The sequence below is a fragment of the Centropristis striata genome, chromosome 10, assembly GCF_030273125.1.
Source record: "Centropristis striata isolate RG_2023a ecotype Rhode Island chromosome 10, C.striata_1.0, whole genome shotgun sequence".
Lineage (NCBI taxonomy): Eukaryota > Metazoa > Chordata > Actinopteri > Perciformes > Serranidae > Centropristis > Centropristis striata.
Genome location: NC_081526.1, coordinates 30073864 through 30094177, shown reverse-complemented (window position 1 = coordinate 30094177; position 20314 = coordinate 30073864). Strand labels below are relative to the sequence as shown.

Below are 20314 nucleotides of genomic sequence, written 5' to 3'. Positions count from 1 at the left end.
TAACATAAAATATTTTTAAATAAAAAAAAATATAACTAAGTCAAAATTGCAAAAAGTGTCCCACATTACCCGAATTTACCCAATCTTATTTGCAGAATAAAGTATGTTTAGCTACATAGCTGTCAGGTATTTGTCAAGATTAACATTACCTCATGCACCCAGAGCCGTTTGATGACAGATGGTTCATCTGCAGTCTCTGGCCGCGACAGGCAGATGCCCTGAATGACCCGGGAGACATCGCGCAGATTGAACAAGTAATGGGACTTTGTGGGGGTTGGTAGCAGGTTCTTGGTGGCCTCTCGGTAAACCGACATGGTGCTATTAACGATCTGAGAGGTCAGAGCTGCAAACGGCTGGGGGAAGGCAAACCTGTAGGTGAAATAGTTGATTCATTGTCAAGATGCCATTTAGATAATTTGCAACAGCATAAGAAGGAAATGTAGTAATTCATTTCTGTATTTTTTATTTAGTGTTGTCAATGAAACACTTTTACAATGAATAAATCAAATAGATATGATTAAATATCTTTCATCTATCATAGCCTTTAAAAGTATATTAATAAAAAGCCAAACACTGCCAAAGTGTTAAATTAATATCTTGTTAAAATGCAAGTGATACTTTGCAGGCTGTTTGCAGGAGTGGCTGGGTAGATTTGAAACCTTTCCAAAAGATTTGATTGCTTAAGGACTTGTGGTCTCTCAGGTAAACACACCAGAAGTGCAGTACGAGAGGAGAAAGAAGAACACCTTCAATCTCTAATTACTGAACAGAAAGTGATGAATAGAATAACTGAAGAATACCTTTAATTTGGTTAGTAATAATGCTAAAATGCTAAAAGTGGCAGGACTTTAAAAAGTTGTAGGGCCAACTGACAGGGATTACATGTATAGGTTTGGTTATGGGCATTATTCTGTGTCCATTTAGCACTTTATAAATAACACATGCTACGTTTTACCGTATGCTGAAATGCCAATCAGAGATCCTGGAGAAGATTGTATACATGGTCTTCTCATCAAAATCATTAATGGTAATCATGTTGAAATGGCGCAGGTACCGGGGTGTGACAGGGTTCCGCCCTCCACCTAAAGAAGAAAGTAAAAAAGAGAGGGATATTAATTCTGATAGGTATGCTTCTGCTACTCAAAATCCAGGTTTTTATGATGCACGGTTACTATTTTTTCAAGACAATTTTCTGCATGACTGGACAGTAAATATTTTTGTACTGTTCAATTTTTTCTATTATAATATAATTTCAGTTATAAAGTGCATAAATGTACTGAAAGATGACATAACAACAATGGCATTTGTCAGAGATGATATATAAATGCTACAGACTATTCCCATTCTCCTAGTCATGTAAAACCATTTAACAGTTAACCTCATTCAACATTTGTGCATGGAGACATGGCACACCGGGGCAACAAATCTGGTTATTTTTCAAGATGTACATCAACTCACAACGCACAACTCATCATGACTTGCAAGACAATTTGAGTCAATAGAGTCCACTGAAGGGATGTTTTCATTACTGCCAGCTCTAAAGCGAGGTGATGTTTGTTACTGGCTTTGACTGGGACAGCAGGATAAAGCACTGCCCTCAATTTAACAGACACAAGTTTACGTTGGCATATTTTTATTGTTAGCATATTTTAGCCAACTTATACATATCATACAAACTGTGAGGCAACGCCTAAAACACCTGTAAAAAATGCCTGTAAAACCTCTGGGCGATTTTAAAATAAAGTTTTTCTGGAAATTCAACAGAAGTGTCAATGCTTGTACTAAATAATAGATTTTTCAGCCTCTGTAGCAGATAGAATTCAAAAAGTATTTGAGAGCTTATACAAATACTACAAAACAACGTATCCGCTTTCCCGGCTTTAATGGGTTAAAGGCCAATATCAATTTATCACTGAAGATGTGTAATATGGGTTAGAGTATTTGGATGGACACCAGTAAAAAAGGCTCCCTCATTGTTTCCCTGGTATGGGTTCAGTGGTTGCCACGCCTATCTTGGGCAGCAGCTATAAACCTAAATTACTGTCAGCACAGGTATCAGGAGCAGATACTGTAGCTGTGTGGGCATCTGAGTGTGGCACCCATCCTCTCTCTCTCTCTTGCAGCTGTCGCTGCCAGCTGCCTCAGTGAACAGAGATGCTTTTGTGTTTACATTGGTAGTTGTAGTGGAGGTGGAAGTGGTACACTTGCTATTTGTAAGCACCTTAAGGCAGTGAGGAGCTCCACTAAACAGCAGCTAGTGGTTTGTGACATTGACTCAACAGCAATTCAACAGCAGTTTAGAGACAGGGGGAAAAAGTATACACTTTACCCAACTAACAAACTGTGTTTTGTCAACCAATCCAGAGCTTTGGTATCATTGCTGTAACAATATGCTTCTAATAGGTTTAAGGCAACTCACCAGGTGGTCCCATAGCACACATGACCTGGATATCCACCAGGTTGATCATGGAGCAGTCCTTCAAGTCATACCAGTTCCAGTGGTCGAGCCACTGGCGCAGCAGCTCCACAGGGGGCTGAGCGCCATAAACCTCCCGGGCTGGCATGTTCACATCATCCACAAATATCACCTGATAAGATATAACATTAGTATACTTGTAATACAATTGAATAAAAATACCATAATGTTGATGGTAGGGATTTTAACACAGTTTTTTGATGAGGTGCAAATTTTATAAAATTAAATGTCATAAAAGGACTCCAAATCTTTTCAAGTGCCAACATTTTTAGCAACTCACTTCACTGATATGAGTCCAAGTCACACCAACATATAACAACATATTACTGTAGCATAATAAAGAGACTGTACCATTTTCTTCCCCAATGGGGGACCAAACACTCCTTTGCGCCGCTTATCAAGCTTGGACATGATAATGTTTTGGGTCTGGGCAGCTGTGGTCTGGGCTGAAAAGTTGATAAATAATGGGCTGTAGATGTCCTTCTGCAGCCTATTTAACAGAAAGTCCTGGGCAAGAAATATTGGAAATATGAACATAGATTATTATCAAATCTCAGAATATGGAGGTTTATTGTATATCATCACCATTAATATCACAATAATCCAAAATGGCACCAAACTGCACAAACAATAATAGATAGTATCAGGAAAAGTGACACTATGAATACTAGGATGGCACTTGGAGAGCGCCAACCTCCACCAAGAGGTGCATTTATGTGCACCTTGGATCGTTCCATTTCCCAATTTAGGAATTGCTCTTCAGGCTTTAAGTCACAATGTGAAAACAACAAGGACACTACAAAAAAAGGTGTGTTGTACTTTCTTGCTAAGTGTTTAAACAACAATTTTTCATAGCTGTTTCTGGTATTTTCGTGACAACAAAGAGTGAATGAAACGTATCAGGTGAGCCATGAAATGTGTACTAAAGTTTTGCTGACTTTCGCAATTGTTGTTCCTTCTTGAGGGGACGTTTGTGTGAATTTTAAATTTTTTTTTATTTGTGTTTGGATCTGCCCGGAAATTTGGTTTGTTCTTCATTGGCCAAAGCTACACAGTTTACCTAGAATCATGGAAATTGGGCCAGTAGTATTTCCATAATTCTGCTGACAAACAGAAAACAAACTAAGCCAAAAACATGACCTCCTTTGCAGAGAGTACAGACAATGTATGATTAAAATGGTTTGAGTTTACTAATGAAGTGTACAGTACAATGTTTGTACCATGAGTGTATTTGGTGCGATATATTCAGATCACCTAAAGTGACTTATGAAGGTCTAGGAATGTCATGGACTTAATTCCATGATGCAAATGTAATCAAGGTACTAACTCTGTTGATAATTGCGACATAAAAAAAAACAAAATTTCTAATTTGGTTGAAAATCTGTTCAAGTATTTTCTCCTTCTATTCTGAATTAGCATGCCAAAGAGCCTGTGCAGGTAGAGTACACATAAAATGATAATTTCCAGTTTGATCCTGGCAAATGGTTGTGATAAGCTTTGTAATCTAATTAAAGGTGGCATTTAGTGAGTATTTCATTAGATAAAAACTGGATCGCAGTTAATCCCTGAAAATGACTTTGAAATGAAGTAGGGAATTAGTTGCCCTCTGAGGACACGATCTAAAGTAATGTTCTCTGGGTCAAAAGGGTAAAATCAATGAATTTTTGATTTTGCATGAGGGTTTGCAAAAGGGCATTTAACTAAAAGCTAAAAGAGGCTCTTATGAAAGGCCATTTTCATAAAATGACCTTTTGGACAAATGGCCATCTCTGTTTATATGTACCAAGAATGGAGACTGTAGTTATGAGTGATCTATTGGCTTTTTATTAGTATTTATTATCAATTTAATGCTACTTTTATTTTGTATCATGTGTGTTTAGAGCACAGACTCTAGCCTCCCCTGTGCATGTGTATGCACAGAGATGCACACAGTGCTTTTACACATGCTTATGAAATCATGTGAGTAACGACCTGCATAATTAAAGGGGACTTGTGATGTGAGTGATCACAGGGTGCAGCCAAGGTGCATCATCATCCTCTTGTCTAAATTATAAACTAGCAGCAAAGCTCCTCACTCAAGAGTGGAACTGGGCATGTGAAGGAGGCTTGTGTACAGCTGTCTTATTCTACTGGTGCCGGCACCATGCCAGTCATATTCTTATGGTTTAAGTGCTGGTGCTCCTTTATCACTGCTGCCAGATTTGGGATTCAGCCACGGGCTGCTGGTTGCGGCATGGGACAGAGCTACTCCACCACGCAGACAGGCAGGAAGTGGAGAACAAGGCAGGCTCCCCAGTGGGATGATCTCTATTCACCCCAGAGTCTCAAGTTTGAGCACACTAATGGATGAACTAATGAAGCAAAGGGAAGGAGGGGGGATTAGTCCTTGATATAAATAGCTGAAGGTCTGCTGAGAGATACTCAGTATTCCTCCAAGGTGGCCGTTTCACACCTGGTGTTTGTAGCTGTGTTGCCTCGGAATGATTTGTATGTTCAGAGCACTTTCTCCTGTTTCCTGAAGCTGGGACTACACAGATTAGAAATGAATGCTCACTCATTCAACGGAATGGTGTTATTGGTAGGATAGGCAGGCTTTTTTCTGCATGATGATAACAATCATGTCTGCTAATAAAAATGGCTTATAGTCCAATCCACAATTCTCTTAAAGAACAGAAAACGGAAAGAGAAATGAACAGTGTAAAGAAACAAAAGACTAACGACTGAAAATACAACAACAATAACAACAACAACAACAACAACAATCTAAAACAAAGTGTGTGTGTGTGTGTGTGTGTTTGTATAAACACAGCTCAATGTGACAGTGCAAAAGTCTGTTTACTACTTTTTAGGCTATTTTTAGAAATGTCACCCAGAGAAACAAGTCAATGTGCTACTTGTATTCCACTAACTAAGGAAATTAAGTGGGAATTTAGCAAAGGTTTATTATAAGTACCCTGTGGAGTTTTTGATCACTTGTAGCACAATAGAGCAATGTTTTGATGAAAGGGTCCCAATTCTGTTTGTAATTTCTGCACACGCATAAGGAATCACATGCATGAGCATGCTGGAGGCCAAATTCCCATTCCTGCAGAAGGTTTCCTGCTATTCCACTAAACAACAGTCAGTGAGGTTAAAGCCCTAACAACACTTTGCTAGCACAGGTCGGACCCTCCATCAAAGTAACCGTCACCTAAGCTTGCAGCATTAGCTTTCACAAGCCCCATTTGAGACTAATAATAAAACTTTATTTCCATCTTATACTGATTCCATCTACTCAGCTATGTCTTCTTCTGCAGTTCAACTTCTCTTTTTTTTTTTCTTTTTTTTTTAAAGGTGCAAAATAGAGCACACACAAATGCAAAATATAAAACAATGGTTAAATCAGTCATCATTTCTATGGTTGCCCACATTTAAAAAAAGAAAAAAAATTAAGATCTGAAAATTGTGTGCGCCCAAGGCCTAGGGGAGAATAACATTGCTAGCTAGCAAATATACATGTAAGCAGCTGTAAGTCAGCTTCATGAGAAAATAAATGTATTTTAGAGATAAATACAGAATGTAAAGATAAATGTATTTACAAGAAATTCCACAAAGTGCCTTTACTACTTCTTCAGCAGTTATTGTGGATTGTTTGCACCAAAAATTAAATTAAAAAGCAGTGTTATAACAGAACAATATGTTGTACACGTATGTCAACAATGACAATGCATTGGTAAGCCTACTCTAATTAAGGCAAACTCCTAAAATGTTCACCAAATTCATGTGAAGTAGCTTTTGCTGATAAAATCTGCTGGAGATGGTGCATCTGTACGATGTTCACCTAATTTTTGCGAAATTCTAAATATCCACATTACGCTAATAAAATGATACACAACAGATGACTCACATTAATGTAGACACTCTTGCCAGTACCAGTGGGTCCAATGAATATTGTGGGTTTCTGGTGGGTGACGAGAAGCTCCATCAGTGCCATGTAGCGAACTGTGTTCTCAGTGGGCACAATGATCTCATTGAACTCCATGTCTTTGCGTATGGTGGGGGCGGTTTTAAGCTCATCGGTCCACAGCTCCCACCTGCCCGGGCCCTGAAGAGGAATATGGAAAGAAAAAGGTTAAGGGTTGTATTTGAAAGGCCACCCTGCTCCCACTCAATCAAAACACACAAGAGGGACCATATATCATCAGACACATCTAGTCTTTTTCTCACAAATGGATTCATCTATGTTATGAGGAAAATAGAAAAAGATGGTTAAATGAAAGGTGTCTAATCTTTGACCATTTCCATTTCAGAATTGATTCATATCAGCAGCCTCTTTGTTACTGTATAACCATACCAGCTCTTTTCCTCTAATGAGTTGTAAAATTAAATAGATAACTGATAAACTATGTGCCTTTCATTATTATTTGTGCCCAAAATATCTTGTATGCATCGTAACCATGAAGATTAATAAAATATAATGTGAAAAGATTACACCGTTCAGATGCATCATACATTTATTTGTCCCTTAAAACCTTTGCAGGAAAATATTTTCATAGTTTTTCTAATCAAAAGAATATCTTAAATCTGCTTATATGGGGGAACTGAACTTTTGTTTTTCTTTGCTGAGAAAACAATGCTTTTTTCACCATCTTCCATGATTTAATGACAATTTACTGGCAGCAGATTTAAGGCAGGTGGAGCCATATGAGAGACTGAAGCATGACACTTTATAAAGGTCACACAAATGAGCGATGAAGTATGTAGCTTTTGTAGTCCACAAGTGCTTGATGTATAATATAGAGAGACTTGTGTGTTTGTTGCAGTAATGATGATGTAAACAGATGTATAATGTATATTATATATATATATATATAACAGTGAGACAGAAAAGTGTTTCGTCTTTACACCATTGTTCTTCTTTTAATATGTAAACTGCACATGCAGTTTCTCCCAGGTGTTTCCATAAGCAGCTCATACAGAAGTCACACGTTTCACAATGATTTTGAGACATCAATCTAAGTCTCAGCTACACAAAGATCTGAAGCAGCCCTACCTCTTTAATGAAGCGATACTGGTAGACTGTTTCCTCACTGGGCAGAGGCACTGTGAGCTGGCTGGATGGGGCCTCCACAGTGGCCAGAATGCCGTGGCAGGCACGGGTCTCCTCACTTAAAGGGCCGTCCAGTATTTCCCTGACCACAGCATCAAACTTGACCCGGCCCGAATCATCACAGCTGGCACCTACCGACCACACCAGGCAGAAAACAAAGATGCCCTGTGTAAAAGGAAAAGACAATAGTTACTGGTTTATTTTTTTAATTTGTGTAGGGCCTACATAATGATGATTATGTATGGCATTAAGAAGCATTCTACATTTTTTACATTATATGCTGTAACTCATTTTAGGCAGTCTAAATAATACAATGGCTTGGTATTCCATATACCATAGTTGCTCAACGTGCAGCCAATGTGTTGCCCTTGAATGTGACAATAAATCAATTCATTATATTTAATAATCTTCAGTCCATTGCAATACTTTCATTTTTAAAACTAGTTAGGAAAAATACAGTAACTATGAAACAATGTAAATATAAAAAAATGACTCCAAAGTCTCTTTGCTGTCCCAACAAACATCTGTTTTTATGCCATTACTGTATTGTCTGCTGAGTCCTCGTTCCTCCTTACAGGTAGGGGCTGCATAGGACAACTTGCTGTGGCAGTCACGTTAGTTATGGCAGAAATCACATTTTACATTAGAGATAGACCGATATATTGGTCGATACGTGTGTGCGTTTGCCGATCAGTTAGCCCATTTCACTGAGCCAACACCAGGCAAGGCTCGGTGCAACATCTGCCATTCACTGGTGAGCTGCTGCTGATACCGGAAAAAAGAAAAACACATCAAATATGTGGATCATCTGAGGCGCCACCACCTTGAGGCCTAGAACAACATACACATTGTTTCCTATCCAACTGTTAATATGTTTGGTTTGTTTTGTTAATAAATGTTTCTTTTTTTTGTTTAACTGTATAACATTTGTTATCATTGTGTCATTTTGATCATGTAAATGGAGGGAGAAAAGGCAATATTGGCTTTAAGAATCGGCCCAAAAAAATCGGCAGCACATGTCGGGGATCAGATGATCAAAATAATCGGCATCGGCATTGGCCTTAAAAAGCCTGTATCGGTCGACCACTATTTTACATTGTTGATGTTGTTGTAGTTTTCTGTCCAGATTTGCACACTCAGGTAAGACAGTTGTGTTGTTTGTATTAATTAAATCAAATGTTACAGTAGTAATTCATTAAAACATTCAATAATGTCAGCCAGCTGCTAAAATGCCTATATCAGTTAACTCATCACGTACAGTAGCGATACACTGTGCAACTTTTTGGTCAACTTGACTTGCACACACCTGGCGCATGAGTGCACTCTTCTGGAATTATCATAAATTATCGCTTCCTCTCTAGAAGCAATTTTTCTATTTCTTCATGTTTTGTGTTTTCCTATGGTGCTTACCTGTGGACAATGAGCCACAAATTGAACAAAATCTTCGGGATGGTGTTTGCACAGTGAATATACATAAATGGATAATATCAAAAAGTTAAGGATAAAAAATCCCTGTGCAGACATGGGATTTGCAGTCAAAAATGTGCAATTATTGAATTGATTAAAATCTACCGCAACCATGCAAATGCATCAACCAGTGAACAGATTCCTGTATGAGACAAACACCAGAATCCAGAAAGGAGGGATGTCTTTGTTGGAAAAAACAGCAGGAATATTGTAGGAACTGGAAATGGTCTATCATGAGGCTTAGCAGCCTCATGATAGCTCCTGCTGTTAAAAGGGCTGATTAATTCAACACTTTGATAATGACTGGCTGAGAAACATGGGAGAGAGGGTTGAAAAGCATTCATCAGTGCAGCATGCCACAGGGGGATAATAGCAGTGCTTTCAAAAGACAGGATTCAGAGGCAAAAAAATCAATTGGAACTCAGGCAGGGGGCAGAGGAAAGGGCTCATCTGCTAAAACTTTTTCACTGTTTGTGGGCCTGTGTGGAGGCAGTACGTGTAAAAGGGAAAAAAGCAGGCTTTGTGGTGTGATCTGTATCTGAGTTTACTGTTTGTGAAAATAAATCGTTGTTCTGGATGTGCGTTGAAGGAGCAATGCAACGGGTTTCACAAGGGTCAATGCCAAAGTTCATTCTTTTGTTTTCAGTCCACGACTTGAGCTGTGAACTCATTGTTTAGATGTAAGAATGCAGGGAGGTTGGAAGAAAAAGCAGTCTGAATTAAACTGAAAATAACACAATCAAGCACATAATAGGGATGAGTCAAATCTCCCCTTTCAAATAGCTGTACTTCAATTGGAAATAGTTGTTTTTAAATTTAATTTTACAGATAAAGTTTTCCATCCATCGGTCCATTTTCTATGCTTATCCGGAGACGGGTTGCAATATGAGAATTTTATGAAATTTGTAATAGCATTTGCTCTAGACTGTTTGTAAAAACGACATCAGCACAATTTGGGAGTTGGTGCAGTAGCTGAAAAATAAGTTAGTAAGTATATATCCTTTGTAAAGACATGCAACGCTGTTCCTTTCGTTACGTTAAGAACAAAATGCTTCAAACTTGTTGTTGCTAACCTCAATTAGCATCACAATTAATATTAAAGTTAAAGTAAACTACAAATACACCCAAGCTAGCTCGCTAGCTAGCACTCCGTGGTATCTTAGCATCTTCTTCCTCAGCAAAAAAACAAAATGGCGATGGCCAAAATGCCAAACTCAAGGCTTCAAAACGGTAGTCCACAAGCCAATGGGTGATGTCACAGTTGCTACGTCAACTTCTTTTATACAGTCTATAGTTAGTTTATTGTGATGATGGTTTGTAAGCTGCCTTGGGTCATACATTGCCAGTGTCCCTTGAACTTTTGTAGTGTATATTTTTGTAGTGGATCTCTTGCCATTCAACCTAGCAAACCAGTTATTTTACTCAATTCAGTGTCTCCCTTAATGTAAAGTGTTTCTGATTCCACAAGCAAAACCACAGGCCTAAAACACCCAAGAAAGGCAGATCAAAACATGAGAGTGACAACTGCAATTGTCATCATATTCTCAATTAGTATCCTGAACCAAAAAAGACAAACCTCTTTATTCAGATTCACAGTGACATAAAAATTGAGTAGTAGTTTTGTTTGTCTCACTGTAATGTGACACATCAGTTTGTCCTGGAGGTCTTGGATATTGCCTTGTGCCAATAGTGTTATGCAAGTACACTCTTAACACTCCGATCTTATGAAACAGAGGCATAGTTGTGTTGTGACTAGTGTTAGTGGGAAGAGGATATTGTATGTGGTGCACTGCTTCCAGGTCACTGGGCTGCTCTGTGAAACCTTCTTGTAGGGTTGTGGGCCTACAGTTACTCAGTAATGCCCCCTAATAACCCTTAATGGTTGTTTTATGATGCTGTGGCCACTTGTTTAAGTCGAGACCCCTGAATTCACTCACTCCACCTAGTTGACTGATTTGTCCGGCTTCGTGACATGAAACAGCGATTTCTCAGTTGAAAAAACAATCAATTCAATGAACACTGCAGGCGGGACTAACGATTGGGACTAACGAAGTCAAGTGTTGTCTAGCTGTGGGCCGGGACAAAGGAGGAGTAATAACAACAATGGAGGCCACTTAAGGCAATAAAGACACTGCTATCGAAGCTGTCATGTCTTCTCAATATTGCTCGTAGTAGTTTGTTTTTCACTTTGTTCCGTTTCACACAACAACAAAAAAACTAGTGGTATGGCTACGCATCAGTGTAAACTTAAAATGTTGTTTCTAATGACACCCATGGAAAATCTGTCTGGATGGAGGTAATGTCAGACTGAAGATAGAGAATGAGTGTAACAAGTTGACAATTTGATCTGTTATCAGGCAAGCCACTTATTGGTTTACATATTCATTTACTAGTTATAAATAGGTTATAATAATTAGTAGCAGTAGTTGACGTGGGTGTGTAAACAAACCTCCAACCAGGAGCAAATATCTTTTTCATTCATGCTCTTCATCTTTGCTTCATCATGAAACTCATCCATCATACAGTCCATCAGATTCATCAGGGACTTGACTAAATTGGTGTCAGAGGTTGGGGACAGCTCCTGAAAGCAAAAAGAAACAGCACATATTAAAACTCGAACAGAAGTGATGTCTGAATATACCACAGGATTCAAAAGTCAATAAAAACTTAGTAAAGTTAACTCAACTTGACAATCCAGAAACAGCAATAGTTAAACCAACTATTTCAAAACTCTCAAACTTAGACATGCAGGAAGAAATACATATACATCATTGCAGTATTTTTGCATTTTGTAGATGGTGAAAATTCCCTCTGAGAAAAAAAAGACAGAAAATAAACTGTATTTGCTGTGGATGGTTCAGCACCTTGGTGGCCTTTCGAATGAGCTGTAGGCAGGCTGGCAGTATGCGGTCAAAGAGGGCAGTGATGAGGTCTCTGTGAGCTGCATTGACTGAGGCGGGGAGAGTATTGAGCCAGGAAAGCATGAGGGGCCGCCAGCCAAGCATATGAGGCTCCATGTAGATCATACCGCAGCGAGACACCTGCCAACACATCACATGTGTAACCATATGCAGCATATCAGTTATGCAGTTATTTTAATAACCTTTCAGCATGTTGTAATTAAAGTGGGTTGAGGGAAAACTACACTTGTGCACCTCCTTGTGCAAGAAAACTTAGCAAGTCATAAAAGACTACGGCTAATCACAGGTTTGATTGATTGATTGATTGATTGATTGATTGATTGATTGATTGATTGATTGATTGATTGATTGATTGATTGATTGATTGATTGTCTTTATTTCAAACTTGCAAGCAATAAAAAAACAAGTTTAAATATTAATAGATGAATAAATAAAAAACAAAACAAAAAAGCAAAAAAATTAAAAAAAACATACACTTTCTGCATGCTCAAAAGAGGGTAGGAGGAAGTAAAATGGTCACTTCAGTGCATGCATGTTATTGCTGTAAAAATAGAGAAATGCCTACACCAGCTATAGAATAAAAAACTAATGAGCAAAACTATCCATCCAGCACCCAGAATTACAATATGATGGTTATCAGCAAAGAAGTGTCTTGTGGTCACAATTTGAACCAACATCATGACATTTATGGATTTCATCCAAATAATAACATCATATAATTTATACTGGAAAATTCTATAAATGAGTGTGTGCTGCATATGTGATAACAGGTCTAATGAATAGCTAATGACTATATTACAACCTTTTCCTAAAGAGAAGCTTTTTAATGAGATCCCATAGCTCCAAGTCCCACTCAAGAAATAGCTTCAGGAAGAAGTGCAGGTAAAGTTAGAACAAAGGAGAAAGATGAGCAGAGATGGGTGAAGATGACATAATGTATGAGCTGTAGCTAGGAGACTTGAAGATATGATAGGAGGGGGAGGCGGGTAAGATTTCAAGATAGAACATTAAGGGAGAAAAGTAACTTTCATGGACAAAGAGAGAAAGAGATGAAAAAGGAAAAAATGAAAAGGGAAAGAGAAATCAACAGTGCACCAAAGGGATCCTGCACAAAGTGGAGGGAGTTCACTCTGATCAAAAATGTTGATGCCTCTGCATACATTATGATGAAAGGAACAGATGCGAGGCCATAGAAAATCAAAAATAAAATAAAAGTCTCTTTAATAAAAATGTCGAGCCTGGGAGATGTGAAGGTAGTCTTTTAAGGCATCCATGTTTTGCAATCAAGAGCCTTTGTTAATGCCTCAACAAAGAGCCATAAGGACATGTGCAATTACAAAAAATGTTTTTATAAACTGCAAAAGATCTTTACATGGATTCAGTTCATTTCTAAGGAATAGAGAGGCGTGTGACCTCTATTATAACTGAAATTTATAATAGTTGTTGACTTGAAACTTCAGGGGAAAAAATGCTTGCACAATAGGGGGGATAGCATGAACATTCAAATTCAGGCCCTCCTGGTGAATGTCATCATTGCCTATTAAAAATAATTAGCTTTTGACACTACAGGCTTAAAATGTGGCTTTCTATGCTCAACCAAAACAACAGCAGAGGTAGTAGTAACAATAACTGCACTGCAAAGTGAACTAGAGCCTCCAAAAATCTGAGAAAAAAGATCAACTAAATGAAATTTTAAAAATGTGTTTATCCGTTGCCAATTTACATGTTACATTTCCTCAACTGGGTATGAATGGATAGAGAAGGCAAAGAAAATAGGAACATACATTTATTTGGTCAGAAAATAAAGTCCTGGAATAGTTAAATGCATGAAGATATTTTTAAAAGTGGTCAATCAAAAATGCAATTAGCAAACCAACTGACTTTCAAATAGAGTAATTCGCTGTGACTGAGCTTTATAGCATTCATTACACCCATCTGACACTTCAATGAAGATTAAACAACAACTAAATGGGATCTGCAATGAAGTAATAGATAAAACCCACAAAAATGATATTCCATTTTCGGCAAACTCTACACTTTTTGGCTAGAGAACAGTAAATGAAAACAGACAGCACCAGGGCGTGACCACTGAGATGAATACTCGAGTGTGGGTAATAAAGACAGGCATGTAGGGCATCATGAGTGAAAGCGTTTGTGTAATTGGAAAGATGATATGATGTGGGAGAGATGGAATATATCCCCAAAATACAGTCCAGTGTAGCACAATGTTCAACCATAGAAACAGAAGAGGAGTAGAATGGACATTCCACTGTTTGCTGTGGTCATTTAGCTGGTACATACCACAGTGGGGATTGTTGTCAGTTTTCATGGTGAAAACACACGTCTATGGGGCTATAAAATGTGTCGGCAGCTCAGAGAAAACAAGGCAGCCCAGCCAGTCTTTGGAGCTGCCGTCGGCTCTACAGTGAAGTAGTCCCATAGCAGCAGAGGGTGAGACTGAGGGGCCGCTAGACCAGGAGCTGCCGCTGGCCACCAGCCCACTGATGGGCTCATTTCCTGTAACCAGTATAGCATTAAAGAATGGCGGAATTTAGAAACAACTAGTGGATGGTCGGCTAGTAAGCTAGCTAGTTCTGCCAAGCTTTATTGCTATACTGGTGACAGAAAATGACGCGACCAAAGTTATCACTAATTTGGTGTGTGCAATGTGCCTGCCTACACTGTGACAACAGTCTGGAAGAAGTTGTTATATTTTAGTGGCTGGCTCTGCATGCTTCATGCTACTCCACTTGTCATTTGTTCGTTACTGCAAAAACTTGCTTCAGTGAGTAAATGACTTGCCACAAGTCTGTTTATACAGAAGTTTATATGAAAGTACAACAAAAAATGTATTTTCTCCCCGAGGAAAACAACACATGGTTAACCTTGTGAAACAGTCACAGTTGGGTAACAACAAGGCAACAAAACTATTTGGTTAGGTTTTGTAAAAGATCATGGTTTGGGTCAGAAAAGGATGTTTGCCTTCTGTGGGGTGAAAGTCCTGTGTGTGTTTGATCCAACCACCCAACCTCCTCCCTGCACTGACTTTTGCAAGCTTTAATCAGAAATGTAATTGTAGTACATTAAGACACGCAAGAAATATATATTTCCCTTGAAACCTAACTGATAGTGTTGTTCGAGTACATGGGAATATCATTTTTAGGAGACCCGTCTGTAATGTTTAGAGTAAGAATACTACCATATGTGTACAAACATTGTACATTTCTAAATAAGATCAGATCCTTCCTCAGCTATATTGGAGAATGGAAACCATCAAAATGGAAAAGCATGAAACCCTTAATCCAAGTAAAGGTTCCTCTCACCGTGGCTGGAGATGCCACCTCCAGGTCCATGGGCTCAAAGATGAGGCTCATTTGTGGTGACATCTGAATGATCTCGCCGCTCATCAGACACAGCTTCTTGTTGTCGTCGAGGACCGTGTTCATATTTTCGATCCACACAGCGTCCACTGGGCCGTCAAAGATAAGCCACTTTCTGTCAGGGCTCTGAGAGAATAAACAAATAGGATTGCGTACACCTTGAAAGAACATTTTCATTTATAGCTAAATACCATGTGTATGTACAGGAAAAGAAAGGTCACAAACAGTCACAGTTTATGACCATATTGGGGGCCTTTGGTGAAGTGTATGACAGATGGAAGGAGGCACAAAAAGATAGACAGACAGCCAGATAGTTTAACACATAAACCTTTAAAACCTCTGGAGTCTCTTTGCCTCAAGGAAAAGACAAGCTAAATTTACCATAACGTTTGCAGAGCTAAAATACACAGAATTTTTATCAGTATTCATGGAGCTTTAAAATTTAAAAGAAGCTTTAAAGTGCATGAAAAGAACTCCTGTTGGTTTATCAACAAAGTGCCTGTATCCTATAATCATATGCACACACAATATTCATTTATTTCCCACTAACAGAAACCCCGGTGAATACTTTCAAGGTCAAGAAAGAGCTCCTGGTCTATGCAAAGAATGGTTTCTAAATGAATGAAATTAACACCTACACTGTCATAATGGAGGTTGATAACAAGCGTCAATTCTCCAGTTAAATGGGCTGGCAAGAGCCGTGCTTTAAATTGATTTGTTGTAATATAAACAAATGGAAGATGCCTGGGCTGGGGCCATCTGGTGCTTGTGAGGGAAGTGAATATACTGTAATGTAATGATCTGACAGAGAGCGTTGGCACTAAAAAAATCGAAAGAAAAAAAGAATCACATTGTGTATGCAGAGTTTAAAACCCTACCCTGCTGCTGACTGCAGATTAGCACACACAAATTAGTTTAGTAAAATGTGCAGAAAAAAGAGCAACAAAAAGAAAGACTTTTGCCAAGAGAGTAAAATGACTTTTTTCGAAACTGAATTAAAACAAGCCTTGTACTTGTTTTCTATTTTCATTGCATCAGTATGTACTGCCTCGGCTGTCATAACCATACCTTACACTCCTTATTCATTGACACACACAAAGAACAATTTGTAAAATGACAACTTTATATACCGAGCCAATTTTTAAAATGACAACTTCATTTGGAAACAATTTGAGAATAGGGCGAACAAATGATTTTCCATTATGACGTTCCTCCACTGCCATCTGTAAGTCTTCTGCCCATGTGTGTCTATTATGTGTCCATGAATAGAAGAGCGTTATTAAAGATCTAAATTTAACAAGACAGCAGAATGTTTCTTTTGTTTACCCTGTCACTGTAGCCTCTCTTTCTACCACCTTGAAATTAATTGAAATGTCATGCTCATTGTACAATGATCCATCCCAAACTCCTTAATTGAGACTGAGTCGACAATAATGCATACAGGTGTCATCTTCACATTGCTTAGTTCCCTATACTTGAAACATTTGAGTATGTTGCACACATTGGAATGTGCCACAAGTGCAACGTGCTTTAATGCTGACCAACAGGAAGAAGTTATGGAACAATAACATATTTCTCCATCTTTACTGTTGTCATCTCAGTGCTACTTTAAAGGTCGGTAGCCTGACTGTCTATTTTGAGCAGATATTCCCGGTAGTGAATTTGCCAACCAGTAACCCGCGGGTAAAGTTCACTTTATTGGCGGGGCGGGTGGGGCAGGTCATTAAGGATTACATATGTCCAATACAGCCTACTTCTTCCCTTATATGCACAGAATATATAGAGAATACAGAGTAAAAAGAATAGAAGGCGAAGCTGCTAAATCTCATGTTTGGGACAATTTCTGTGAGGTTGTTAGTGCAGTAGACAACATTAGAATTGGCTACTTGAAGTGCGATTCCTGTGATAAGCCATGCAAGCATGAGAGCCACAAGACGTGTGTTTAATAGTGGGTTGTGAAAATGTGAGAGGGTCAAATTATTAAATAAATGCGGGACGCGCGGGTTGGTAAAGACCTCGACCTGCGCATAACTAATTCCCGGGCAGGGTCACATGAGCTATATGTAACAGCCCAGGATAAAGAAGCTAAGACAGGGATATAACAAAAATACCTTTTTTTTTTAAAAAAAAAACAACAACCTGGTAACACGAAGTGGCTGTTACCATAGAGACATCTTCAGTTTTAGAGTTGGTGATCTATGCTGATAATATTTGTCAATTGCAAGGAGTTTTTCAGTTGGTTATGAAACCACCTCAATTTAATAGTGATGTCTAGACATGGCCTACATGAGCAAAGGAGAACTTCAGATTCCACCCACATGTATCACAATTTCAATCCACTACTAATATGTGATTATTAGGAGTTGGTTTATTAAGATAAGCAGTAGGTAATGCCAGTTCAACAGTTGGAAATCTGTTATAATATTGCAGAAGTAGAGGGAGCAACAAGATGATGTAATTAAAAGAGCGGTAGTCAGAACTCTTTCAGTAAAAAAAAACACCACTGTAAAAACACTAAAGAAGGCAGCATTGAACATTGATAAGGTATGGATAAGCAACTACCATTGTGTAGTCCTGTCACATATTAACAGCCGAGAATTCAGAGCTAAACTGTCATACATGTAAACATAGAGAAATAACAGCAAGTGCCTCTATTAGATCATCCAACCCCTCTTGGGGATAATCATAATCCCCAAAATTCCAGTGGAAAAGATAAATAATGAATATAACACAAACAGTAATGATTGTCACTCTTGAGGAGAAAAAAAAGGGTGAAGAGCAGAAAGTTTCAACAAGCCACGCTAGAGCTTTAAGATCTACTGAATGATAGAACGCTGGAAAGCTTACATCAACCTGTGATCCAGCTGACCCCAGTCAGAAACTGGAGGCATGATAGACACTACACTGGGAAAGTGTTTACTTCTTTCTTACAGCTAAACTCTCATATGAAGAAAGTCTGTCCATTTTGAGTCTTTTGACAGATGTGACAAAGCATATCAATCAAGACTGTTCTGAAACCATTTATGGTGAACAACTGTTTCGGGATTTGTGTAAAATAGTTTATAAAAACTTAAAAATAAAGTAAAAGAATGTGTCTGTTAGTGTGAGGGATATATAACTGGTTTCAGTAAAATGTTAAGACATTTTTGAAGTAGGGCGCTGGGTATTTTGCTTTTGGTCTCTGTTTTTTGGATTCCTGAATGAGAAGAAATGATTTTCCTTCCTTTGGAGCTTTAGAACGGATTAAACAGCTTTACCACAGTCTTCCCAACAGGATTTGTGTATAAAGTGTTGGTTTCGGTCGAGGTCAACATTTTAAGCTATTATTTGTGAATATAAACAGTATTAAGCACATGGAAAGCCGTGGGAGCCAATGGGAGGTGTTACATCCTCTTCTAAATTGGTGCTACATCAGGGTTTGTGCAGCGTGAAATATTATATGAATATGTAAATTTTACCACATGGTGCAATTATGCTGGATTTCAAGTGCTCTGTATCCAAAAGAGGAACAGGTGGTGTGCGACTAACCCTGCACAGCTCCCCAGTGTGAACATTTTCATCTGTATGAGGGTGTAAAGGAGTATGTCGCCGAATTAACATGCTGGTTCACAAGTTAGACAATACTGTATGTTTGTTTGCTTGTTTGTGGCTTAAACTGTTTGAACTGCTGTACTCTTACCTCTGAGGCAGCGAAGGCTCTGTAGCTGACAGCGAGGATTCCATCAGACCACTCGTGAGAGACGGGGTCAAACTGGCCATACAGCTGGCCCATGGTGATGGATTTGGGATTGATAACTGTGATCTGCACCTGGTTCTCCTCCATCAAACACTGGTTTAAAAATCACATACATACAAACACACACACACAGGGACAGATTATACACAGATACTCCAAACAACTCCAAAAAAAAAAAAAGGGAAAGCAGAGACAAATAAAAATTAGATACAGTATGTACATACACCTTTATTACACTGCAAAAAAGAAAAGTTGGGTGAACTCAAAATTTCAAGGCAACAAACTTCGATACAATTTTAAGTTGGACAATTAAACTAAATATTTTAAGTTTTGTTTTTGAGTTTGCTCAACTCAGCTAATGTTGCGACCACAATTTTGAGTTAGCATTGATACGCTAATGGCTACTCTTGTAGCTGTAAGAAGCAGCGCCGCTAGCATCAGTTAGCCGCTAGCATCAGTTAGCCGCTAGCTTCAGTTAGCCGCTAGCATCAGTTATCCGCTAGCATCAGTTAGCTGCTAGCTTTCGCTAATGACCGAATTTCACAACAAAGAAATAAGAGTTAGCAGAACTATTGTCCCTTGTTGTGAACCCCAACTTAAAGATATAAGTAACAACAACTCACCAACTTGTTTTTGAGCAGACAACTGGCTTCCTTTGTTGTGCTAACTTACATTATTGCCCTAAATGTCAGTAATTTATATTTCCAAGTTTTACCAAATTAAATCACTGTTTTAGGCCAAAAAATAAGTTGGCTTTTTTTGCAGTGTAGGTACACCTGTTTAGCCGTTTGCAAATATCTAATCAGCCAATCACGTGGCAGTAACTTAATGCATTTAAGCATGTAAACATGGTCAAAATGATTTGCTGAAGTTCAAACCGAGCATCAGACGGAGGGCGAAAGGAGATTTACAGGATTTTAAATCTACATGGCTGTCGGTGCCAGATGGGCTGGTCTGAGTATTTCAGAAACTGCTGACCTACTGAGATTTTCATGATTCACTACCATCTCTTAGATGTTCAGAGAATGGTTTCGAAAAAGAGAAGGCATCCACTGAGCGCAGTGCTCTGAGTGAAAACGCTTTGTTGGTGACAGAAGTTGGGGACAATGGGCTCCACTTCCTTCCACTGTACCGAAAAAAAGCCAAAATATTCTTGAAAGGGGTGCACCCACCTTGCACATTCGGAGCCAGATTCTTAGTCTCAGGCGGAGAAGCTGTTGTACAAAAGTGCTGCACATACATCCG

At 38.6% G+C, this 20314-nt stretch overlaps 1 protein-coding gene across 3 annotated transcripts in view; it reads right to left on the bottom strand.

The window, feature by feature from the left end:
* The window catches only part of dnah7 (dynein, axonemal, heavy chain 7), a 94709-nt gene that overhangs the window by 37345 nt on the left and 37050 nt on the right, over positions 1–20314 (bottom strand). For all 3 annotated transcript variants that reach the window (XM_059343646.1, XM_059343647.1, XM_059343648.1), the window contains exons 31-40: positions 19013–19162; positions 15277–15459; positions 11897–12073; positions 11482–11613; positions 7509–7730; positions 6363–6560; positions 2828–2983; positions 2420–2588; positions 956–1082; positions 150–369 (exon numbers count right to left, since the gene is read on the bottom strand). In XM_059343646.1, coding sequence (XP_059199629.1) covers positions 150–369; positions 956–1082; positions 2420–2588; positions 2828–2983; positions 6363–6560; positions 7509–7730; positions 11482–11613; positions 11897–12073; positions 15277–15459; positions 19013–19162 — 1734 coding nt within the window. The remainder of the gene's footprint in view (positions 1–149; positions 370–955; positions 1083–2419; positions 2589–2827; positions 2984–6362; positions 6561–7508; positions 7731–11481; positions 11614–11896; positions 12074–15276; positions 15460–19012; positions 19163–20314) is intronic.